Genomic DNA, 26,650 nt, shown 5'->3' on the forward strand with positions numbered 1-26,650 from the left:
TTTCAAACGGAAGCGATTTTAATAAGTCGAGAAATTCTGAATGTGTCGCAAAATAAGTCCAAAGAACTTAACTTTAACCAAGGATACATATTCTTTATTACAAATGCACATTTCATAGCAGACTTATTATCGCACACATTATGCTGGAATTTTATTTATTTTCGCTGAGGATCACAAGACGCTTCACTGCCGACATGATTGAACAGACGATCCTTAATAATTTGCGCCATTAAACCGTGAATAACTTCGATAGTGGTCTTAGAACTGTCTCTGGTCACCTTTATTAGCTTTTCCACTGTACTGCGATCGTGGGAATCCGTGCCGCCTAAAAAATCCGCCATTTATGTATTCTCGGAACGTCTTCGTGAAGTCGTGAAGGAGCCACTGAATGCTAATATATATTATTTTTCTCGATTGTAACAATTAATATTATTTTGTATAATTTTAAACTTGGTATTAAACCAATTTTTCGAACGGAAGCGATTTTAATAAGTCGAGAAATTCTGAATGTGTCGCAAAATTAAGTCCAAAGAACTTAACTTTAACCGAGGATACATATTCTTTATTACAAATACACATTTCATAGCAGACTTATTATTACACACGTTATGTTTGAATCTTATTTATTTTTGCTGAGGATCACAAGACGCTTTACTGCCTACATGATTGAACAGACGGTCCTTAATAATTTGCGCCATTAAACCGTGAATAACTTCGATAGTGGTCTTACAACTGTCTCTGGTCGCCTTTATTAGCTTTTCCACTGTACTGCGATCGTGGGGATCCGTGCCGCCTAAGACGAATCCTCTGCCTAATGCCGATTCCGAGTGTTCCAGTTTATCTGACAGGTCGAATATCTGGCCAGTAGTGTAATCTGCGTTCGTTAATAGACTGGAAGAACTCAACGTGTTCACCCAGTATTTATTCCATAAGGAGTCAAGTAACCGTCTATCTAAAGCGGATTTGAAGTAAGACACCTCTAAGGAGTAATATTGCTTGCAATGAACACCAAAATCCTCGATCTTGTTCAGTGGTATCGTCTGATATTCTGATGGCTCTTCGTTAGCAGGTTTATATCCCTGAAAAAAGTGATGAAATGATTTCATTTCTTGCAGAAGAGAACATCAGAGTTGAAAAGAAAATCAGTATCATTAAATAATTTTGAAACTAGTAAACTAATAATCTTAAGAAGGATCTTTAATTAGTAAAAAAGTAGAGGAGAGTTACGAGATTTTTCACTTATGTATATCTTTTAATATAAAAAGCTTTTGACAATAAAAACGATAATTCATTATTTAGAAATGTTTTCTTTATAACACCGATAAATTCTAATTATTTAAACATAGTAACAGTAGTAATAGTAAGATTACTAACGTTTTCACTAGTATAATGTTATATTTAAGAAGAATTTTATAATTCATAATATGAATTATAAAATTCATGAAATATACCTTGGGATAAGTTCTGAATGCACCGAGACAAACTTTGCCAGCGGAAATGGTTCTCACGGGATCGATGACAATCGCAACAAATGGTTCTTGGAAATTTTGATTGAGCATCTGAGTGGATACATCAATACCAGACAACCAACAGCCATATCCAGGGTGACTGTGATACCATCCAATCGCATTCTCTAATCTACCAACCTAAATAATAAATTATTAGAAGCTTATATTGTATATTTGTGATTTAATGTTGTATATTGGCTGCGTTCATCAGAAACAGCAACTTTATAACTATTGTAAAATTCTTTAATATGATAAGTTTACAGATTTAAGTCCAGCAGAAAGGTAAGAATCAATTACACTAGAGACAATAATTGTAAAGTTGCTTTTATTGATGCAGCCATTTTATTGTATATTTATATTCAAAATATATGTATGTACTTGTTTAGCTGCTTCTATATACGCTGTCATGTATTCGTAAGCTTGTGCCTGAGCGTTTACTCTAGTTTCAGTTCCTTCGACTGGCAACGCAAAGGAATCCATTACAATCATAGTATTCGCGGCAACTTTACCTAGCAGAAGACCCATCACTTCCAGTGTTCCACCGGAACGTGCGTGCATGACCATTTTTAATAGAGCTAATGCAGATATTTTTATGTCCTTAAAAAAGTGGGGACTACAAGAGAAAGTATTTGATTAAAGTTTATGCTTTCAGTTTTCTCAAGTGTATAGATCAGTAGTATCTTTACTCTTTCTCCCATGGTTTGGCAGTTAATATGTCTTGCTGTTCCTTCCTGTCATATCTGTAAATCTCGTCCATGGTGCTAATAGTTTCGATACAGTTTGACATTTCCCATGTCTTCTGGGCAATACTACTCTGATCAGAGGAGGGGCCAGCCATTCTGTCAAGAGAATAATTAATAATAATAATTTTTAATAACAATAATAGAAAGGTTTGATAGCCCGTGTTCCATTTTAACACCATATATTTAGTGCAACAAATGTGAACTACATTACAAATTATGTTAACTGCTTAAGTTTAGAAATACAAAAAAGAGATCGTCACATATCATAATATTTGGTTTGTTAAAATCTTCTGTAGTTCATTGAAATCATAGCCAGTATGTTTTTCTGGTAAATACAATTTTTTTTTTCAAATCTAGGAGGTTAAGCGCAGAGATCATCCAAGTGCAAACCAACGATAGATTCGCTGTAGAGTGAGTGTACTTACTGGACTGATTAATTGTATATCTCTTGATCTCAATTACAGTCGATCACTTAGACATAACTTAGACAAATAGTGATTATTACTTCGCTATGCTTTGTCTCAGCCTATCTTCAATCTGCATTCCAGAGATGGTTAGTCAGGTTAGTCTCTCCCTCTTCTTCTCCCATCTTTTTCTTTTTCTCTCTCTCTCTCACCCATATAAATACATAATAGCACAAACGATATCTCGAAGTATGCAGTATCAGTCGATACTGCACTGCGATATGATCCTATCAGACACGATGTACGAAATTAAATATATATTGTCAATTTTCAATGTTTACTATTTATATAAAATTATCTAGAGAAAAATATATAGCTTTATTTTATTATAGTCTAGATTGTTGAAATGTATGTTATCACCTTGATCTTAGATAAAAGAAGTGGTATCAAATTATCTAAATAATGTGAATAATAACAAAAATAAAATGTTGCATGGTTTTAGTAGTTTCAACCTTCATTTATTATAACAGAAAAATTTTTTAAAGTGATAATAGGTTCACTGTCGCAGGACTGAAAATCTATAATATTCTCACACAGCAAAATATATCTGAAATATAATCAGATATCATTATACCTATAATTTTAAATCAATTTTAAGATATCTTATTCATAGAATCTGTAGGATATCATTACTATCACGTTTTGTCTGTAAAAGGATATCTCTGCAATATTTGCATATGATATGGCAGGTATTGATATCAAACTTTTTTATTCTATTTTAGTTTGCTCCATATTTATATTTTTAGAAATATCCTTCAAAACTAATAAGATAATTTATACAACGATAAATTTCAGACTACCGTAAATATAACATATTTAGACACCTAGATATCTAAATATATGTTAATATAACAATAGATATCTTTATTTATGTACATTATATATATTTTTTTGTTACAATATGATTTAAAAAATAAAATTTTCTAGTTTGAATGTTTGAATATAAATCAACCAAATTTTATAACATAAATTTCATTGATTGATTGTAGAAGAATAAAAATAATATTAGCTCTTTATTCATTGCATTGAACTCACATTAGAATTCTTTTTTTTTTCTTTGCTGACCAATGATAATTTTTGACTTGTAGCAAGTAATGGCTATACGAATTTTGAAATTTTTTAAAATTCTTCAATAATCTCCAATAAAAACTTATAGAATTAAAAAAAATTACGGTATCTTTTTCAGATCATTTTTATAAATTCAAAATATGAAAAATTCTTAACAGTATAAAGGAAAATTTTTTATATACGCTAGATCTGAAAATTAGCGTGCACTTTGGAATCAATCGAAAATAAACGAAAGGTAAGAAAAACATTTTCGCACAGTATTCCTCAGCAGGGACATTTGTTTGCAAATACTCTCGATAGTATTTCCTTCAAATGGAGACGGATGTCCTTACGATAACGTTCGACGGATCGTGGGAGGCACGCGCACGGCTAGCTCAACCTTCCCGCTTTTCCGGAAACGGCGGACGTAACCGCTTCCGGAAAAGCGGACCGGTTGATTGGCCGCGCACGGCGCTTCTTGACGCGCGCAGCACGCGGTACCGTCGCGCGTGTGAATGTGAACAAGGGGCCCATTTAGCGTCCGGTCACCGTGGCGACGACGGTGTGGCACGCTGTGTACGACGTGTAACGCTCGACGGTTCGGCCCGCTCGACTCGAGCGAAAGAGAAAGAGAAAGAGAGAGAAGGAGAGAGTACCGCGGCCAACGGTATAGCGTGAGGTGCGCGACTCGCATCGCGTGCGATCCGAATAGTGTTGCGCTATTAATAAGCGTGTTTGCACGTATCGTTGTTACACGTACGACATGGGACACGCGTTCGTCTGTTTCCGCTACTGCCTGGTTGCCGGCGCGATCCTCCTTGGCGTAAGTTTCGTGAGCCCACGGATTGTTGCTTTTTTTCCTCTCCTTTGTTGTCTCTTTGTTCTCTTCCGTGTACTTCGAGCACTTTCCTCCGCGCTCGCGATGCTTCACGAGTGACACAGAGCCAAAGCGTCGTCTCGCCGACCAAGAGCCGCCGAGATCTGTGGAGGCTGCGTCGCGTCTTCGATCGAGATCTAGCGGCATGCTATTATTGTTGTGATCAGTCGCGCAGCTGTTGCCATTCGGAGATCGCGCGTGCTGCGCGTCTGCCTGCCTGCTTGCCTACCTGGTGGGGCTCCGCTCGAGGGAGTGGAGTGCCAATCCATTTCGCAATTACGTGCAATGGCGTGGCGAGGGGGGGTTGTGCGTATGAGCGCGTGTTTGTGTTCCGGCGAAACAAAATGTGATTATCGTGGCGAATTAGAGGGAGTTGGCTGTGAGAAAGGATTAAATTTTCGATTATCAGAGAGAGAGAGAGAGAGAGAGAGAGAGAGAGAGAGAGAGAGAGAGAGAGAGAGAGAGAGAGAGAAAGAGAGAGAGAGAGATTTATTTCGAAAGCGACGCAGCTTCTATCGTTTAAAATCAGTACACGCTGATTACATTGTTTATAATAATAACCTGTTGAATTGAGCGAACGTTTAAGTGTATTCTTACGAAACCGCTTACGAAACAAACGATTTTCTAAGGAATTAATGCTTATCGGAGTCGCTATTATAAAACTGATCCAGAGTTTTATCAAAGATTATAAAATAGATTTGGTTGCGATTAAATTTATCGAGGGATAGATATTAGTATTTTTACAACATTATGTCAGACTATAAATTTTTCGAACACTTTTTGCTTTAAAATATTGCCGATATTATATATCGATATCGTTTTGTTCGTCGTTATTCAGTTGTCTAAAATAAATAATAAAACGAAATAAGAGCGCGTATTAAATATAACGATGATCTTACAGTTGACAACTATGTATATTGATTAACGAAAGACGAGACTTCAACGAGAGTTGAAGGCGAACACACTAATTGCGGAGCAACCTTAATTAACGCTTTGTTGCGATTAAAAGTATGCGAGTAAAAATATTGCTGATTATTTTCGTAATTATAATGATTAGTTTCTTCTAAACATTTTTTTAATTTACACCTCATTTGAATTCTTTTGATTCTAATGATTCTAATGAGAGATGTTTACCTGAAATATACACTTCAAGATTAAGATCCATCTTGCGATAAGATAAGAGTTGAAAGATGAAAAATTATTGTACTGCATTTTCTCTCGATTCAAGAAAAATATCACTATGATAGCCGTGATGCGAAAGTTTGTTTCAAACGAACTGTATAAGCGGCTCGCCCATTTATAGATAAGATCTTGTCTTTCTGATAACTCGTTATGACGATCTGATGAAAACTCATGTTTCACTTCATCACGAGTTCGAAGTAGTTCGAGGAAGAGAGCGACGCAAACAATTTTTGAAACGTCGATCTTATAAGCAAATTGGAATGTATATTTATTATGAAGCAAAATATTTTCACGAGTCATTATCATTCTAACGAAATATCGTGAAATGACAAATATATAATAAATAACAGAAAACAATCGTTAATTATTCAGACAACACACCTAATATTTGTAATAAATAATAAATATTAATTACTATTTATTTTTTAAATTTATATATAAATTATATACAAAATTTTTAAATATATATAAATGTTTTATACACAATGGGGAGGAAAAATCTTAAGATCTTTATTCAACATGTTATTAAAATATAACTGAATATTTTATACAGATTTTTATAATATTTTTATGATAATTTCATGATTATCTGTTTAATCTAAAATCACAAAAATATTTATGAAATATCTTAATAAAATATTCGTTTATAAAATATATTCAAGTAATTATAAATACTTTGTATAATTTTTATAACAAATATTGTGTGTTGTTTGAATATAGAATCTGTACAGAAATGAAAATGTGGCGCAAAAATTGCAAGATACATAAATTCGCCGAGGATATGAAAAAGTCGTTTTCCACAGATTTCCGGCGCGGTTATGAGCGTGTTCGCCGGTTTCTTCATCTATCAGCTGCATGAATACGCGCCGCTTACACCCAACTACGTGTGCGGGTCATCCGCAACTTTGCTGGCGATGGGCGTTATCACATGCGGGATCGGCTGGTTTGCCTGGCAATTCCTGGACTTTTCCAACAGAGGACAAGTGATTATTGTAAGCCGTTATCTTGAATAATTGAAGATACGGGAAAAAACGATTTTGCCGAAATCAGATCTGAAAAATAATTAACCGTTCAACCAATAAAAATTATACTAATTATATTAGAGTTGTGTTGACTACTAGAATGTCGAATTTTGATACGACAATACTGTCATGTTTGTGCATCCTAGATATGTATTTTGATAATCTAACGTAAAATTATTTTCTGTGTCTAGCTAAAATGTTAAATATTGCAATAAAATTATTTTTTCTGTAGGGAAATTAGGAATTGTTCATAACTAATATGAATTGTTTGTTTGTACACAGTTTGCTGTAGCACTGGCGATCTTGGTGCTCATTGAAACTAGTGTTGGGATTTGGTCCCTGGTACGACATGAGCAGATAGACACTCTGTCACCCGAGCGACACAAAGAGATCTTTGCCCTTGCAATCGGGGATGATAAGCCCATCTGGGATCACATGCAGTCCACGGTAAGAATCGCATGACCTCTCTTGCATATTTGGACACTGTTTTATGTTGCTGCTAATACAATATTCGATAGTTAATTTTGTTTCGTGATAAGCGTTACATTTCTACAAACATTAAAATGAACTCAGATAACCAAATAAATTTAATTATACTTATAATAAAATAGAAATGGTATATATAATTGATATTTCTAGGAATTTAATAAATACATAAAGTTAAGAATGAAACAAACTTAAAATGAAACAAACTTAAATCGAACTAATGTTGATTCGATTAAATATAATTTTAGTTACAATGCTGTGGAATAGATGGGCCTTCCGATTATCGTGGTGTGAACGCGATTCCTTGGTCCTGCTGCAATAAAAAGATGAATCACGAGAACGACACCGGGGGTGTTTGCAACGTTATCAGCAAACGCGGATGTCAGCACGTCGTATTAAATCGGACGAGATCGATTCTCCTTCACGTTTTTCTGCTCGCTCTAGGCTCCGTGCTGCTGCAGGTGCGTGTTCTCGCTTTCTGAATTTCGTAGTCAACTAACTGACACTCGTGTCAATTGTTTTCAGATTTCCTTCATAGCGTGCACGACTTGTTACGTCAGGATCTATAAAGACAAAATGGAAAGGAGGACATCGGAGGTAGTGACGCGCATGTCTATGCAAGATGTAAAAGAAATGGATACTAGAAACAAGCTTTTGATGCGTCAATCAAAACATTTGCACAATTCTGGCGATCCCTAGCAAATGCTGGATATCACGAAGGATAGAGATGCATGTTACTCAAGGACGTTGCGCCATTGTGATATGCGAAATACATTTCGTGTGGTAACAATATCAACGGTGTACAGATACCCTAATGATATGGATATCGTTCCTGCTATACGGGGTATTCCAGACCGATCGAGAAATACTTCGGCAAATACTTCTGCTGATTTTTCTTCGTGTTCTGGTCACTTGAACTGCTTAGTAAATAAATCTCAATATTTTTGATTAATATTTTGAAAAAGAAACATTTTAATTTACAATGACATTTTTTTTTTAAAGATATCTCATTGTCTTTCTCAATTAGATTTAAGACTGAAGAATGTTAAATTCGTTTAGAAGAGAATTCTGTCTTTAAGATATTTTTTAATCTTGCTTGAATATCCTGTATAAAGAAAAAAAAACGACAATATTCTGAAAGATGCCTGAACAGTTTGCATCTTATTCTTACTGCCATTTCACAAATAAATAGGTGAATTTTTACTAGATTCTATGACGACATTTCTGTCTTAATGCAGTTTTAGTTCCTAGCAACGCCAAGAGTTATGATTTAGTTAAAAAAATACCGCTTTTTATTATTTTAGCAAACATGGTATCAAAATGTTTGCATTTTTGAGGCTTTTATAGACAATTTAGTTTTTGTACTTAACATATTTTTTAGTATAGTAGTCATAAATAGGCAATCAATGCACAGTGCAATGCTTCAATCAATCAGCGACACAACTAACAAAGTATGGAATAACATGGGCATCCAATATGAATGTGTCTTTTATATTTTGCATTATTCAGAAATGTTTGGATGAATAGTATAGATTTTAAGTATAGATTTGAACGATTAGTATGAACTTAGATTTTAAGAATTTTAACAGAATTACTTGTTCTTAATTGGACGAGTCAAAGTAAGCAATGAAATCAACATAATCGTTAATTGTGAATGCAGTTTTTTTCTACATATATATATATATCGTTTTTTAATTTATATTTTGTTTTTGCTGATTTTCCATTCGTATTTTGTTCGTTCGCAATATTATATATCTTTTATGATCTAGAAATCACAAGATATTGAAAATGAAAACTATTTTTTACAAGAAGCGTGATTGTGTGTCTGGTTTTTGTGGCAGCTTTTATAAAAGAAAAGTATGTTTAAATTTGTGTTATTATCTGTGCTATTATTATTGCCCGTTAATACCCATTCCTTTTTTAATACGAGTGTGATTATAAAAATACTGATAAGAACTCTTAGAACATGATAACGTACCAATCTATAAAGCAATGATGTTGAGTGTATACATATACACACTCACAATTTTAAAAAAAGATTGAACATTATTGTGTTATAGAACATAATTTTTCGATATTTGTAAAGATAATATTCTCAATATATTTGAACGAATTCAAAGATATAATTGATCTAAAATAAATATCTCATTCCTTTCATCTCATCATGCAGGCGTGAAAACCCTAAACACATCTCTCAATTACATCTTTGAAGTGACATCAGCGGCGCGTCATTCAATTGAATTTCAATCACGTCTTACATTTGGATAATCCAAATTATCTGGCTTTAGTCATTTGTAAGAGTGTTATTCCTGTCTATTCTTACGTTTTTTTCCTGTTTTTTAATCTTTCAGACAGCGAGTGTTTCAGATTTAGCGCTAAATAACGCTTCTACAAAATTAATCAGAATTTACTTATACTTGTTTAAACCAATTCTTGATAATCAAATTATGTATACTTTAGATATAATGATATATATACTTTTGAAAGAGATAAGATTAACACAAATTAGATTGACTGTACAGCGTTACTCAAAATTTGTTGAAATATTTAATTGTCAATTAAATATTTCAGTTTAACTTTTAAATCGTTGCTGAATCCAACACATATTTATTAATAAACATTAATAAATAGTATTAGTTATTTTGTTATAGTTTATTATATAATTAGTTATCTTAATTATGTGACGATATATCAAGTTATTTATAAATTTATAATTACATAACTAAACATTTTTTATGGTTCTGTCAATTTATATCCACTTCTATCTAAATTAACTTTAATCTACGTTTAACTTGCTTTTTATTTTTTATAATTCTAATAATTACAAAACGATGAAAAGCAGCAAGTAAGCTATAAATTGTGAGAAAAGTCAATCTACATTGATAGAAATGGACATTAGTTGATCATCAATATTGAACCAGTAATCTTCAACTGTAAAGGCAAAAACGTTGTCATTTTGAGAAGGGCCTGTTTTCTGAACTGAGAAATGACATTGCTGCGGCGTATTTCGCAGAATAAAAAAGTCTTCGCCGTTCGCCGAACGCTCGCTTCTCCATATCTGGGCGCGATCCGAAGCTCGTCGCGCTCTACCACGAATCGCCGTTCCTCGGCCAACTTCGGGCGATTTCGCGCGCCGCCGTCAAACTGGCGCCGCGCGGAGCGTCGCTTGAATGGAATTTCAGTTAGAATCGGACAGTTGAGCTCGTAGTTACGTAGCCGCGCGTCGTCACGTGTGTCGTGTCCGTTCCGTCCCTGAGTCCTCGTCGTCGTTTACAGCGCGAAGTTCCCTCCGCTACGTCGAGCACAAGACAACCGATCGATCAAAATGGGGTGCGGAATGGGAATCATCAAGTACCTGCTCTTCATATTTAATTTCATCTTCGTGGTAAGTGTGTGTACGCGACACGCCACCGCGTACGCGTGATAAACATGCGCCATAGCGTCTGCCGTGTTGTTCTCGTGTCGTCTCTCTGTTTCTCTCTTTCTCCCGCGCAATAAAACGCGCTTCCGTAACCGGCTCTTCGTTCAAAACTTTTGATCCGCAGTTCGTGATTATTCGGCCAAGTGGGACCTCGGGTGTCCCAAGATACGCTCGTTTTCTTTTTCACCACCCAGAATTAAAGTCACCAAAAGCAGCAAGGCGTCAATTGTCGTCTTAATGACGCGTTATTTAACGTTAGGAACGTCACTAAAGCGATCGTTAGGACGATCATCCGGCTTATTTTTTTCCCTTTCGCTCTGGAAGGAAAGTGAAAGAAGGACGAACCGTCCGGAGGCGCGAGAGGCCGTCCTTTAACCCTGGGACGTGGGAAAGGAACGAACCGACCTCCGACGACCTCCCCCCTTCGGCCGGCCGTCCGTCACGACGTGAAGTCGCGGACGATCGTTCTCTCGAGCGCGCTCTCGAGCCCACGTTCACGCGGCTCCGAAGATTCACGACGGTTTCTCAACGGGGGAACTCGAAAACGTTTTCCACCGCGGGGACGCTCGGAACCGGTCCTCGCGCGGCGTCCTCGTTCCTCGGCTCTCCTCCACCCATCGGCCTCGCTGTGTTTCCGCCAGGAAGGGATCGCCGCTCGATATAAGATTCCTTTTTTGTTTGTTTGTTTGTTTCCCTCTTCCTTTACAGAGAGCTCCAAGTTTCGCGGGGGCAATTACGCGCATCTTCGCGCGTTTGTTCTACTATACCTCTTCGTCGCTGTGTTATTATAATATTCGCCGCGCGTCGCGGTGCTCGTCGGAGCTTGGAGCATGGTGTCGGAAATATCGCGCGTGTTTATACATAGCGGGCTCTTCGTCCGCCGGCTCGATTCCACGAATCTGCCGGAGGTGTTGGCGGATTACTCAACCGCGTGCGCGCGCGCGTTTTCGTCCTTGAAACTGGCAGACTGCATCTTGCGTCGTTCGTGCTCTCGCGTGCGTGACCGTTACAATTTTTCCCCTGCAACATTCCTTATCGTTCTTTATCGAGATGTAGCGTAATGTTTTTGGTTTTTTTTCTTTCTCTCTCTCTCTTTTTTTTTAACGTTTCCTCCTTCGTTTCTGGAGCAGGTACGATCGCGCGAAAACAACGGCAAGGCCGCGCTCCGAAATTCCGGATATGTCTCCAAATTGCGTTTCGTGAACAATTAGATTAAAGATTAGAGAAAAAATTCTCGGACAGTTTCATGCAAAATTTTGAGGCGTTGCACGTTTGCAAATATTGTAACCACATGGAGAAATAGTCTTGAATTTTGTCGAATAAAAGTTGCGTAAGTGTAATTCGTAATTTTTTTAATTTAATTGGATCGTAGCGTGCTCGTTGATTGTATAAAAGTTAATTGGTTAGATATAAGACCCCACAATTCTGCTTGATTCTACTGATGATTACAAGCATAATTTAGACAAATTATTATAATTATAGTAATACAAAAGAACATGCAATGTCTGACGTTTTTATCAAAGCGTTTTATAAGAGTGTGTAACACAGCTCCTAATTTTTTAAATTTAATTAAATCAGCGTGTTTAATTAAATTATAATTAAATATCATAATTAAATAAAAATCATATTTAAATCATAATTAAATATATATTATTAACTAACGTAAATATAAAAGTTGATATTTACGTTAAATAAATATTGTCCTCTACTGACGATTTTTCTCATTTTCTAATTTTGCCTTAAACTGGAACATGTAAAAAAAATAAATAACCGTTTTATAATTATAAAATATAATTGTGCAGTCGTATTCCTAAATTCTATACTAGAATTTTTTCGTACTTTTTGGAGCCTAAAATTCTTTGAAATATACAACTGTTTATCAATTAGACTGAAGCAGTAAAATATACGACAGTCTACGGAAGGTTAATTGAATCATATGTGCTTATTAACTATATAAGAGTTAATTTGTTAGATAATAGAAACACACGATGCTTGCGTGATTTCCAGCTCTGCCGTTAAATTGATTCTGATGATTATTATAAGCGTACGAAAGAACCTACATAAGAAAGATTGTCTTAAATTTATTGGTCTTGCAAAAGCTCTACAAGACTGTTGCACACAGATTTTAGTTTCTTAAATTTAATTAATTTATAATTTATACGTATAAAAAGGTTGATTCGCGCTAAACACAAGAAGAGCTCACGATTTCCAACTCCATTATTGAAGATATTTTGACTCTACAATACGAGCTAAAAGTTATTGAAAAAAACTGAAGGTTTCTTAGGTTTATTTCTTTTTTTCGAATTAACAAAAAAATTTTGATTGAGAATATTCGAATTTTGGCCATGAATTAGTTGTAAAAAAACAATGAAAAATTTTGCTGAATGGAATGTGAAAATAATGACTTGGTATCGAAAATGATTCTATTTTGCATTTTTAAATAACTTTTAAACGAGTAAGTGGATTCGAATAAACTTTTGTATAAATATTATGTATAAAGTTTTATTAATATTATGAAAAAATATGATTTAATTTGTAATACTACTTTCTTACCAAATTCTTAAATAAGTCCTGTAAAATGCGAGCTTATATAAGAATCAAGAGCAAATAAAAATTAATTAACTTTTAAACTAATACGACAATTATACTCAAATTTTACACAGATAATCGTAATAATAACGTGGTAATATTTAATATCTTCTCTAATAGCAGCATTTCTAACGATCTTTTCATTTGGCGGTATCCCAATGCTCAGGCACGTGAAATGCGCTTTATAAACATATATCACATTGAGAATGAGAAAACGCATGTCGGGTTAATGTTTAATACGTGTGGACATATGCATTATCGTCCATAAATTCAGAAACGCTTGCGATATTTTTATTCCGAACTGCTGCCAACCGAAGGTTGTTGCATCACGAAAAGTTAAGCATTTCGATAAAAAAAGAAAATAGAAAAGAGAAGTAAAAATGCATTTTAAAGAGGAAAAAATGGAACTGTAAATTTTTCACTTTTATTTTTACATTTTATTTCTATATTTTAATACTTAAATAACATTAAAAATTGATATATAATTGATATAAATATCTTTTTTAGTATTTTTGCTTTACTTTCGAGCGTGTAGTTTGACGAAACATCAATCATCGAACAAATATTAGCGAAAAAGTATTTTAAAGTATCTAGACTTTTCAAGCTTTAAAAAATATTGTTTTTAATTGACGCGTTAATCTTTTCTCAGATATCGAATTTCTTGTTTAGCAACTCATTTCTACGAAATATTTTTTAACTTTGAAATTATCAAAAAGTTTCACAAAAGAAGAAAGTAATTGTTGTAGCGCTCTCGAGTCGCATAAATTTTACCGAAACCTTTTAAAGATTTCTCTTTATCTTAATCTTTCGTAAGATACGAGATCGCAAGTGTTCCCAAACTTATGAACGACAATGTATGTATATGTATGTATAAAAATACATACGACTGACTCACAGCTGATAATGAATAAAAACCAAGGTTGACAATTCTGCAAGTGCCATAACGTGTCACGCGTTTCCTCGCGCATTACCTGCTTCGTCGTTCTTCGATCGCCTTCGAATAATCGAACTTGTGTTTGATAATGCTTGACCCCGAGAGCGGCAACGAGATACTATTATCTCGTCGGTAAACCGAGTAATTACGATAAAGCAACCGCGATATATCGGGGGCGGAAAAGAAAAAACAGATTGTATTAGCGGCACCTTTGGACTCGAGGAGAAATCGTTGGTCGAAGTGTGTGGGCGCAATTAGACGTATATCTTACATTTGTTCATTAACGATCGTTAATCAACGCGATGGCGATTTACCTACTGGAAAAAGTCGTCTAATCCTGTCCGCGTCTCTCGCTTATCCGGCTTATCGCGTCGCACGCAGGATCGCTTATCCTTTTATCTTTCATTTCCTTGACTTTTTTAAAAGTCCGCGCGATAGGTCGAGACGGTTCATCGGCACAACAGAACGCGGAGATAAAATTTCGTTTGGCAACAAGCACGGTAAACAAAGTGAAAACAGAGAGGGAGATTCGTTGGAGTATTAAGTTTAGAAAAAAAAAGTACGCGACAATCATGAGTCACTCAACTTATCTTTCTAATTATCGTGACTCTTTACAACCGCGTGTAACACGTTGAAAATCTTGAAAACTCACGTATACAGCCAAATCTATAATTCCACGTTGTACTATTCAATTTAATGCGCTCTACCTACTCGCAAGCGTTATATTAATCTTTCCATGACATCCTGCATAGCTCCTCGCGAGAAACACACTCTTTAGTCCAGGAAAACGATCGTATTATTTTTTTAAACGAGTGATTATTTTAATTAACCGATGACACAATACGCAGTGGAAATTTTCTTTAAACTGCACATTTCTGCGAAGAGACGATTGTCACTTCTTCCCCCTCTTCTTCCCTTTGCTATCTCCCGGTTTGCTTATTATGGTTGGCCACAATGGTCGTTTCTTGCAACCTCCAAGGTCTCCCCTCGTCTTCCCTCGTAGTCATATAGTCATCATCCCACATTGAATTTCGCCAAACGCCCGCAAAACTCGTCCTCCCGGCGGACAAAGGATCATTGCGTAAGAGGACCATCGCGATAGTTCCTCCCCTCGACCGCAAGTCGATAACATAATGGCAGAATTGGCGAGCCGGTGCTAAAGCCGTATGCGTCATCGCGTAGAATGCGTTTCGACATCCTTCCGGAGGATAGATCCTGAAGGGAATAATTCGCGAACGACCGAATGCGTCGCTGAAAAATTCCCCGATGAGAAATTTCTATTCTCGGTACCATTATCCACTTTTCAGTTTCCAGAAGAAATGTAATCTTATCAGAAAATCAATATAATACACATATCGAAGAAAAATACTCCACTGCTAGATATAGTATCTTAAAAGCCCGGCTATTTGGCTTCACACATTCAGCGAGTTTTTTTTTTCAACAATTTTAATAACTAAAATATATTCAATTTATTTGTAATAATTCGCTGAATTCACTTTGTATACTTAGTATACGTATATGATTAGATTAAATTACATTGCATTTAAATTTATTTCACTCATTTGTATTCATGTCATTAAGTACTAATTTGAATTTTAAGTAAGAGTTTTTATAATAATAATACAGAAAAAAATGTGCTACATCATCTGATTGAATAATAAAAGTATTTCGCAACAATTCGTAACATTTACATGCCGATGTAGTTTTGCTTGCTGTTCGTTCCGTATGTAATTTTATCATCTCGTTTTGTATTATTTACGGGCCTTATGTCTGTGATCTGCCGATCGTGTTTGTGGTAGAAGTAAACCGGATATCTATGTACAAGGTGGTTAAAATTAGCAGGCACGCAACAGATAATCTTGCTCGACTGTGCAACGCGCATACAATGACGGGCAAGCTTTAGCGCGGCGACAGACCGAAGAAGAGCGTTTTTCTTTTTATCGCGAGATATTCCTTTATCGCTAGAAAACAAGGAGAGAAAAAAAGGGGGATGGTGTAAGAAATTTTCTGCAAATTAGCGAAAATTATTCAGAACACGTGCCAAGGTCAATTTATCATCAATAATAAAACAAAAAGTTATGTCGATAATGTAACAAATCACGGAATCTTCTGTCGAGATAAATTCGATATTTTATAAGTTTCTTGTAGTGGTATTTAATTGTAGTTGAATTGTTTTTATTATCCTATGTACGAAATAAATTTAAATTTATTCTATATAATATTATAATATTATATACGAATTAAATTCGTAATATTATATTACAAAATAAATTTGTCTTTTCGAGAATTTTTAATTTCGTTGAAACTACAACACTTTTCGCTTCTCTCCCTTTGATATTTAAGCGAATTAAAGCTCTTCCGATTTCCTCAATCAATTTGGGTCATGTTCTCGTTTTCTGCGTCTTATTTTCTAAGGAGTTACGATCCAGTAACAGTAAATTCATTTATGGTACTCATCCTCTCCCTTTCCGCTTGTGAATCTGTCACGAAAAGGTCAGATTATACAAGGTTGCGAGAGTGAAAGATGGTCATCGGTTTTTATGGACATCCTTGAGGGAGCTATCTTGCCTATATCTCCCTATATTGCGTTCTAACTCGTTTTCACGAATTAATTTTCGGTAGCGCACGATTTATTTCCTTCGTAAAACGTCAACGTGAATCGAACGTTCGTTTAGTCTCGGTTAATTACAGTCATTAAAAAGAAATGGCTGTATTAACGGAACGAGTAACATGTCGTTATATGTACAATTTGTAATGCATACTATTCTAAACGTTCCATTGACAATTTGTCTCGGGATAGAATATTCAACGTCTTGCAAATTGATCAAGCCTCGGATAAACCGATTCATCATCATTTATGCCATCGCTTCATGAATATTTATCGTGCCGTTTTGCACGTCTGAATGACGGATCCTCACTTAAATCATTTTTATCACGTAACAAGAACGTAAATTTGGCTTATTCTCGCTTTCATTCTAAAGACTCCAGACACAAAAATTAAAATTTCTTTTGTTTTTTGTATAAAATTCTTACGTGCGCTTTACGTTACCGTCTGTGCTTTGATTGTGGAGAAGAATTTTAATTCTGTAAATACAACTAAAAGATTAATGAATTGGAAGTAATCAAAATAATCGGCAAAACAGGACAGGTTCAGCATCCCTTTAATAATAAAAATGCGTGTACATAACAATACTCAATTGTGCGAACAACTCGAGATAACGTTCGTTAAAAAAAAGGAAAGGCGACGATGTTACACGCTCGTTGGAGTGCTTGTTTCATCCTGGACAAGTGTGTCGTTTTTTTATGTGTTTCTTTATCAAAAACCGCAATAACCAAGATTTCTATTATCGTTATCTATTTTCCCGATTAGTTGCGCAACTATGTGTAGGGATGACTGTATGCTGGGTGTGTTCAAGAAAGTTGAGGCAAGAGATTACTTTAAACAATTAAAAAGTTTTTTCCCGGGAATATTTTATTTCGAAATTTAACAATAGGTCGTTGTTTACTATCGGGAGAGACGAGAAGCTTTAAACTTCGCGGACAAGTAACAAATTTTATTTTGCAATTAATTTGCAACGGGATTTCTTGGTGTAGGAAAAATAATTCATTCGAGAGATGATTTATACTGAATATTAAAATATGTTAATAAACGCCGCGGATATAATTTACGTTAGAAAATTTTATGCAATTCTAATTTTTGTATAATACAATTAAACTGACATTTAAAGTCAATTTTTTTTTTCGAGAATATCCGTTCACATAATTCATTCTTTTGCAATAGATGTTTAGTGTGTACGTTACGTGTGTACGATTAGTTTTATATCAATGTTTGTCGCTCTCGATTGCCAAGATTTGCGATATTCAATTGCAGTGAAATATTATTTAATCAGTTCTTTATCGAACGTGATTATATCATTCCAAGAAATCATATAAGTTCCAGATCTGTCGGGATTTAAGGCCGAAGTATCACGATTCTCATTTGCATGCTGGTTCTTTCTTATCGAGATATCAGTTTTTACAAATTAATTCATATTAGATTCTGAATATAATTTAATCTCTTTTTAGAGATTAATCGGTTAATCAGAAAGTACACTATTCTTTTAATTAAAGAACTTTAATTTCCTTTCAATATCTTTCTGATGCGTCAGTTATTGCTTCAAGAAATTGAAATTTACTTTACGTAACAATTCAAAGTAATGTATTAGTAATACGATTCGTAAACATATTCGTTAGGCAATGAGTTAACTAAGTTACTTTGTTTAATGAGTAGTGCGTAATGGTAACAAGTTACTTGTGATTATTCCAACGCTTTTAACGTTATGAAAAATTATTGCGTCACCAAATTGTTATTATAAAAAGATAAAGGTAACGATGACTCATTGCAACGCGCTATTTCCCATACCAGCTGTATGTTATTTTTATTATCATGCACACGGAAAAATGTTTTTCCTCTGGTGTAATTCTCATTTTTAATACCAGAATCAGAGGCAGATTTTTTTTCATTTTACTAGAATGAGATGATTTCGCTAATGATCGAACCGGCGATGATAACGCGAGTTTCCTGTTGCTTTGTCTCCAAACCGCATGTCACATGCGTCACTTCTGCAGACAATCGCATACATTCGCAATACAAGTTTTCTGTGTGTCGCACTTATTTCGCAACATCGCATCGCTCGTTGCATTATTCATTTAGCAGCGCCTACAATTTTCGTCCTCCGGCCGGCCGCTTTCCGTTGTCGTTCGCCGGCAATGCTGTTCGACACGGGCATTCCCTGGTGTCTCATTTTCCATAATTATCGTGTCACGCCTTGCACGTGTCACGTGTGCGCTATCTTCGCGATTGCGTCCCACGGCGCGCAAATTTTCCGCGTGTTGCTGCTCCGAGTCTCACGCGTTCGGCAATAAGTCGCGGTGAAACGCGTGAATTCGCACGGTACTTTATTGTTACGCGGCTCTCTGTGCATTCTTTCGATTGCGCAAAAAAAAAGAAATCTATACGTATAAAAAAATTCTTTTTACGCGAAACGTAATTGCGCGTCACAAATAAATTTTAAGCTTTGGAAATTGCTTTAAAAAAAACGTCGCTGATTATCAAAGGCTTATTGCGAGGATTTATTTCGCGCGAAACTTGATATATCATCATTGTCCTAAATATAAATTTACCGATTTGTTATCACAGAGTTGTTATAATTAATTGTTATTCACGTTCGTTATCCGAAATTATCGGCGACGCTACAGAGAATTGATACGCACTTCTGATACTATTAATCGCAAATATATTAATTTTATCGATGATTTAAGAATACGCGAATTATCTTGATTGCATCACGTTTTAAACATGTTCAAGTTTAATATTAACCGAAAGAAAATTTTATTTCCGTACGCGTTCGATTCTAGTCTCTTTGCGCTGTGCATCATCCCTCCTCTTGTCAATATCACGAATATTTTTACCACTGCGCTATCAGTATCCTCCTATTTGTCTTGCGAATTCACTCGCGCTTTCGCGCACATATGCAACAGAGTGAATCATTTTCGATTTCCTCTAAATGCGAGCAAATATTTCACTTGGACCTTGGCTTATCTGCACCGTGTTGGCGATCGATACTTATCTTATCGATTGGTGTATAGTAAGCGCATGAAATTCGAATTGCGTCTCGGTTCTTCTTGAAGCCTCGAATATTTTCATTGCGTACGTGTTCAGCGATAAAAAAAGGGCCGAGAGAAGTCTGACCGAAAATGTAATTTCTATCTGGAAAAAGGTTTTGTGCTAAAGTAATTAAAAGTTTACCCGAATACAGATCTGAAAATGATTTTGTTAGACTATAAAAATAATTACGTACACAGAAAAAAGTAGTCTCAAATCTACAATTAATGTGTCATATATAAAGAAGAATTTAAAATCTTTTTTATATTTGTTAATCTTGAACAGAGACATAACTTGCTTACATGGAAAATTTTATATTTTTAATTTCATAAAATGTATTCTCATTATTTAATAATAATTTTTATTGAATTAAGAGATAAAAATATTGGATAAAAAATAACATCCTTAAACAATTAATGTTTTAGAATCTTTTGATATTATTCTTATCAAAACAGTCTTATGTATATTGGTGCTCTTTAGATGACTATTATATTATTGAAATAAAGTATAATTTTCCTGAAGTTTAAAATTATCAAACTCTTTAATAACGGTTTTACATTCTTTATATCTTCTCAAAAAATGTTTTGCTGATATGGACAGATTTCTTAATGTCACGATTAAAATGTATCGCTACTTTTGTATCTACTAGAATTTTGGCTGTCATGTAATAGAATTTCTGCTTCTGTCAGTTAGATTGATTAAGTGCAATACATATACATATCACAGTATTTACTAATTATTTATCTACCGCTAATTTTTACACACATATTACTTTTGTTGAAGTTGCAAAATTATTGCGTGAATTATTGTTAAATTGATACTAATTATATTTTCTGTGCAAGACGCAAACTGAGATTGCTGGAATAAAATTATCAAAATTATTTACCGGATTATTTATTATATGCTTGAACATCCTACTAATAATCATTTTAATCTACAAAATTTATATTCAAATCTAAATTTTGCTACATTTTTAAACACTTTAACAAAAATTGCGCGATAAAAAAATTCCACATGAACGTCAAACTCAGTTTCTCTCGAGATTTTTGCTAATCAAGATTAGATGCTTCTACGGAAGATGTTCGTGCAGGCGAACCGTCTGCCATCAAGCAGCTGTAATGTCGAGGAGGAAGTCGGAGTACTTACTTGGAGTTCCGAGGACGTTGCTATGGATGCGATGATGTCATCTCTGCGGACACACGTGCACACGTATACGTACGCACTCGGATTGTCACTCACACTGACGCAACGTAATTTTGATACTACCTCGTGAGTGAAAGAAAATCTCGCACTGAGAAAAAACTTTTTGTTGCTAAAACGAAAGGAGGGATAGCTAAAAGAAAACAGTTACCATTGCAAATTATTTGTTATTTTAAGAAACATATTGTCTGAGATACAAATCACATTTGTTCACTTACGAGTTCAATGGCTATAACTGCAAATCAAACGTAACAAATTATCTGTTCTCACAACAGAGTTATTTGCTGTCCCACATCAATCAAATCATTTACTACAGTAACTTCTGTCTTGTTAATTTAACAAAAAATATTTCTCAGTGCGAGCTCTTACTGATGGGGGGGGGGGGGGGGTCTCTCAGCCACAGCACGTGATCAGCGATGGAAACAGTGAGGCTCGAATATAAATAAAACTCGGAGAGGGAAAGAAAGAGAGACCGAAAGCGATCGATCATCAGCTGGTTAATTATCATTGTCGTTTTATTTTATTGTTCGCCGATTTTTCGGCGAAATAAGATTCTTGTTATTAAAACAGGGTTTTTTTTAAATTTTGCTGCTCCTTTATTCCTTTGCTCTATTGCTCGCTACTCGATACGCAGAAGGGTGTCTTACGATGGTGTTCTCGTTCTGAAACTAGGGCGGAAATTATTAAAAGCCGAATCGATCGAACGAACGCACTCGGACTTGTCCTCTTTCCGCATTTTACTTACATAGTACAAATGCATTAGTCCACTTGCGGCGATCTCAGAGATCGACCGTAACACGTGGCGTAGCGACATATGTACATAAAAATAACGCGTGCGCGCGCGCGCGCACGTACGATGTGTTTCAAGGACGATTTCCAGCTATCTAGGAGCGGATCGTTCGACGTATTATACACATACCGGTGGTTGTACGCGCCTCGCATTTCTGATCTATTTTTATCCTAAAAAATGTATTAGGCAACAATTGTTGGATACCGTTATCTGGCGGTCACAACTCGTAATCGAACAATTGTTCGTTGTTAAATATGGCCAATATCGCATTGAACTAAATAAAAAATTGTTTTGTCAGATGCACAGAAATGTTCAAGCATTGTTGCATATTTTAAAGCAAAGATACCTAGACTGAATAAGGCTGATTTAATTGAGTTTATTTTATTTTTTAAAACTTTAATAAGATCTTTAAAATTCTACAAAATTTATATATTGTTTTATACAGAATTTCAAAAACTCAATTTTTTTTAACAATTAAAAACTATTATACAAACTATTAGAGTTTTTCAAAAGTAAAATAAATTAAGTGGGCTTCTTATTCAGTTCAGATATTTCACCAATTGTGAGTAATTTGTTTTAAAATTTTTGTTATATTGCACAATGATATCTATAATAATTCAAGATATTTTAAATGCTTATCTTAACGTAAGAAAATCGCAAAATAATCAGCTTTCTTTAGTACAAAGATGTACACACGTGACAAAATTTATATGAAAAGAATGAAATAAATTATATAAAATTGTTAATTATATTGATAAAATAACAATATTAGATGTATGATGATACATGTACAAATATGTTTTGTTGCAGCTATGCGGTCTGGCCATCCTTGTTGTCGGCGTTTTAGTGCAAGTAGGAAACAAACATTATTCTAAAGAGCTGGATGATATTACGAGTAATCTTACGGTACCGTCAATCACGCTGATCGTCATCGGCAGTATCATCTTTATCATCGCTTTCCTGGGATGCTGCGGTGCGATTCGCGAGAGTCACTGTATGGTAGTCACGGTAAGCCCTCTAGCGAAATTTCATCCCTTGTTATGCAAGTCGAGAGAAAGTTTGAGTCGCGATCTTGACTTGTATTCGCGTACATTAAATGTTTTTTAGATACAATCTTGAAAATAATGCAAGTTTATTACATGTTCGAAACACTGTGAATTATAATACGTTGCATTTATCAAATCGAAGATAAGTAAAAAGTGAAAAGTTTAAATTTGTTGTATTTATTTCTAGTTTAAATTCCTAGTTTTATTTGTCGCGTTCATTTGCCTATTGCTTCAAGAATGTAGCGTGAAGTTATTTTCTACTAGATTGATAGCATTTTCTAGACGATTGTAATACACGTGTCGTTTATTCGATTGGGATTATTATGATTGTTGTATGGATTAAATAGTAACGATTGTTCGACACGCGACAGCTTTGTCTGCCTGAAAAGGATTAAGATTCATGATAATTGATTCTGCGCAGTTTGCATGTTTGCTCTTGACGATCCTGATCATACAAGTGGCCATCGCAATCTACGTGTTCGTTGCAGCGGGAAATGTCGGCGAAATCAATTTTGAAAAAGAATACCGAAAAAATGTCTTTGATCGCTACAATGACGGTCAGGAGCAGAAAGATCTTGTAAATACTATACAGGAAGGGGTAAGTCTTTTAGAACATATTTAATGTACAATTTAAATCTTGTACAGTAAAACACACGCACTGGCAAATGCCAAATCACTTGAACAAACTCAGTTTTCACTCTTTTAGAATGATATATAATATTTCATTTTACTGTACTAGTGCGCATTAGTGCGCACTCGTTTAGTGTTTCGTATTCTGTTGGCTTGTATTCAGAATGGGAAAAACTAAACTACACTAAACAAGGACACTAGTGCGCACTGGTGCATCCAACCGAATTTGCCATATGTTTTTATGTGCAACATACCTGCACTGTCACACGATTCCGGAATGCTACGAATGATTTATATCCGAAATAACTGAATATAAAGTAATTCACAATATACCATCTAAGTATCTTCGAGAGGCATTCATAAATTTATAAGTAGATATTTATAAATGAATGAGATATTCTAATGTGAAATGTACTTTTACAGTTGCAGTGCTGTGGTGTTAATAGTCCCAACGATTTCGAAGCTATCCTACATACTCATATCCCAGGAAGTTGCTGCGGTAAGAGGGAGGATAGTTGCACCATAATTGATTCTTATAAAACAGGTTGCGTATCGGCGCTGAAAGATTTCTTCAAGTATGGTCTTACTGTGTTGGGTGGCATCGCCATTGGTATTGCTGCTGCAGAGGTAAGAGAAAGAGAGAGAGAGAGAGAGAGAGAAACGCAAACTTAATAAAAAAAGTCTAATAAAATTGTAAAATTATCGCATTTGATAAGTGTAAGAAACGCAGTGAAATAATAACTGCACATTTATCCCAGCTCAAAAAAAATTCTCTCAATTCTGATATTAGGATTATAATCTATTTAAAATGAACATCTGAAATATTACTGTATGAAAAAAATTCCATCAAAATGCTAATTCTGATTTAGTATAGTGTCTGTTAAATTTTTGATAGCTTAAAATAACTTTAAAGCAGTGTTAATCTAGTTATTCTAATACCTTGCAATTTAACATGTAAAAGTAGACGTGAAAAGTAAAAAATTCTTAATTATGTTGGTGAATCTCTCTCTTTATTCAGAGTAATGTTAATGTAGGAAAAATATGAATACCATTTCAAGATTAAACATCCAAGTTTCTAAACATTATATTAAAGATATGTTTTGTTCTCCAAGTTATTATTTCCATATATATAAATATCTTGCAGTGATTACATATATTATTTTTTTATTTTTCTCAGCTGATTGGCATCGTCTTTGCATTATGCTTGGCGAATTCCATAAAGAATGCCGAACGCAGAGGTTACAGTGTATAAAAGTGGAGGACTGCGAAGGACGCCGCTTCGCGCGGGAGGCTTTCAATACGCAACAACAATCTTACCGTCATCTTACTATCGTCAACGTCTAATTCGTCTATAAGATGTGATAAAACACTTGCACTTTACAGCAAGATAAATTAATTTTTTCTATTTTTAAGAAAAAGGAGACGGAGTCTTTTCTTTCGTTTTCTTTGCGTCATTGGTTTTTTGCAGTCGTGACTAAAGTTAAAAAGTAATAACGTTTTTCCGTTGAAATGACGCATTTTTGTTTCCCTATTACAAAAATTTAATACAGAGTTTGGCACACGATCTGGCAATGAGTGTTACCGTAACTATTGCCGAGTCACAAACTTTTTTTTTACTTTTGAAAATACTTTTTCTATATACATATATACACACACACACACACATATATAGGTATATGTATGTATATGCGTATATATATATACACACATGTATATATTTTTTGATACGGCACCGCTTTAACTCATGTTTATACTTGTTCTAGATAAAAGTTCAAAAATATAAAAAAAGAATTCGACAATTGTTTAATGTGCATACGTAGGATCGTTTCATACGATAGTTCATGAACAAACACACATCACAAATTAAAGTACCTTCGCGAGGGTGGAGATGAAAAGCAAACGCGTGATAGTATTTTACAAAGTTAATATTATATTATAAAAATATTTTTTCATACGATGAGCTACACAATTGTACCTGCGGAGATATTGCCGCTGTTAAAAAAACATGGAATCCTCGTATGTGTCTTTATATAAAAATTCACTTTGTTTGTACAGCACAGTATAGAAATTGTCTACAAATATACACATACATATAATATTTTATTTTGTAATAAAAATACTTTATCTAAAAAATTTTGCTGTTTGCGCACGATAGTGAACTGATGCGCGTTTGTGAAATCTTTCTGTTTTCAACACGATAAAGCGTACAAAAAGGTTGAGCATGGCTCAAGAAAGTATATAATCGATAAAAATCTTAAAATGCAAATTTATTCTTTGTTTAATGTGCGAAATTATCATTATTGTTGCTGCTGCTGCTGATGTTGCTGCTGCTGTTGCTGCTGTTGTTACTGCGAAACGAAATTATATATGTCCAGTATTCATGAAACATTTTGTATTCATAAAATAAACATAGAAACAAACGAGAATTTTATCCAATATGAATCTTTATTTATATCTTTGCTCATATAGCAAGGTTCAGCAAGAATTTCTTGACTTCGGTAATTTCAGTCAAATAACTAAAAATCTCGCCTGTCCTTGCGCGCGCCGAATGAACCGATGCGCGTTTATAAAATATTTTTCTTTTAAATACGATAAAGCATACTGAACACAGTTCTAAAGAGTACATGATAATTAAAAAATGTTTGCTCGTCATTTAAGATGAATGTGATTTTTAGGAGAAAGGGAAAACTACTATTGTTGTTGCTGCTACTGTTGTAGACTTTTGCTGCAAGACATCAATAATTAATTCTTTGAATAAAAAGTATCAAGAAGCAACATTTTATAGAATAAATCAAACTTTTTTGAAGATTTATATAAATAATTACGCTGATTAAAATGACAAAGATGTAACAAATTTGGAATATCCATAATTGGAAACGCAATATCGAAATTTCTTGATCATTATCTTTAGTATCGATAACTTATTAATATTGTATGCTGTCTGGAAAGACAGGATTCTATTTATTTAAACTAACGTTAAAACAGCATTGATTAAAAAAAATTGTATTAGTTTTAACTCTTTACATTAGCGAAAATTAAAATATTCTATATCGATCTGCTTTAGTGT

At 34.6% G+C, this 26,650-nt stretch overlaps 3 protein-coding genes across 7 annotated transcripts; 2 read left to right on the forward strand and 1 right to left on the reverse strand.

Annotated features, from left to right (window-relative positions):
• Positions 1–67: 67 nt before the first annotated feature.
• On the reverse strand, positions 68–3,017 carry LOC105840299 (COP9 signalosome complex subunit 5). 2 transcript variants are annotated; one of them, XM_036288553.1, is made up of 6 exons: positions 2,677–3,017; positions 2,195–2,347; positions 1,887–2,121; positions 1,452–1,646; positions 731–1,079; positions 68–325 (listed from the first exon to the last, which is right to left on the reverse strand). In XM_036288553.1, the coding sequence occupies exons 2-6, from the start codon at positions 2,344–2,346 to the stop codon at positions 156–158; spliced, it is 1,101 nt and encodes a 366-aa protein (XP_036144446.1). In that variant the 5' UTR covers position 2,347; positions 2,677–3,017; the 3' UTR covers positions 68–155. The 2 variants fall into 2 exon arrangements, with proteins under 2 accessions (XP_036144446.1, XP_028046751.1); XM_028190950.2 differs by lacking the exons at positions 68–325; positions 2,677–3,017 and having other exon boundaries at positions 536–1,079; positions 2,195–2,346.
• Positions 3,018–3,883: 866 nt separating this feature from the next.
• Positions 3,884–9,206, forward strand: LOC105840300 (23 kDa integral membrane protein). Of its 4 annotated transcripts, none has more exons than XM_012687189.3 (5): positions 3,884–4,441; positions 6,625–6,813; positions 7,126–7,290; positions 7,578–7,790; positions 7,855–9,206. In XM_012687189.3, the coding sequence occupies exons 2-5, from the start codon at positions 6,640–6,642 to the stop codon at positions 8,026–8,028; spliced, it is 726 nt and encodes a 241-aa protein (XP_012542643.2). In that variant the 5' UTR covers positions 3,884–4,441; positions 6,625–6,639; the 3' UTR covers positions 8,029–9,206. The 4 variants fall into 4 exon arrangements, with proteins under 4 accessions (XP_012542643.2, XP_012542642.2, XP_012542644.2 ...); XM_012687188.3 differs by having other exon boundaries at positions 3,887–4,585; XM_012687190.3 differs by lacking the exon at positions 3,884–4,441 and adding an exon at positions 4,593–5,018.
• Positions 9,207–10,497: 1,291 nt separating this feature from the next.
• On the forward strand, positions 10,498–26,014 carry LOC105840303 (23 kDa integral membrane protein). Its single transcript, XM_012687206.3, has 5 exons — positions 10,498–10,714; positions 22,718–22,915; positions 23,375–23,551; positions 24,007–24,210; positions 24,761–26,014. The coding sequence occupies exons 1-5, from the start codon at positions 10,655–10,657 to the stop codon at positions 24,833–24,835; spliced, it is 714 nt and encodes a 237-aa protein (XP_012542660.1). The 5' UTR covers positions 10,498–10,654; the 3' UTR covers positions 24,836–26,014.
• The last annotated feature ends 636 nt before the right edge of the window (positions 26,015–26,650 follow it).

The sequence above is a fragment of the Monomorium pharaonis genome, chromosome 6 (genome assembly GCF_013373865.1).
Source record: "Monomorium pharaonis isolate MP-MQ-018 chromosome 6, ASM1337386v2, whole genome shotgun sequence".
Classification (NCBI taxonomy): Eukaryota; Metazoa; Arthropoda; class Insecta; order Hymenoptera; family Formicidae; genus Monomorium; species Monomorium pharaonis.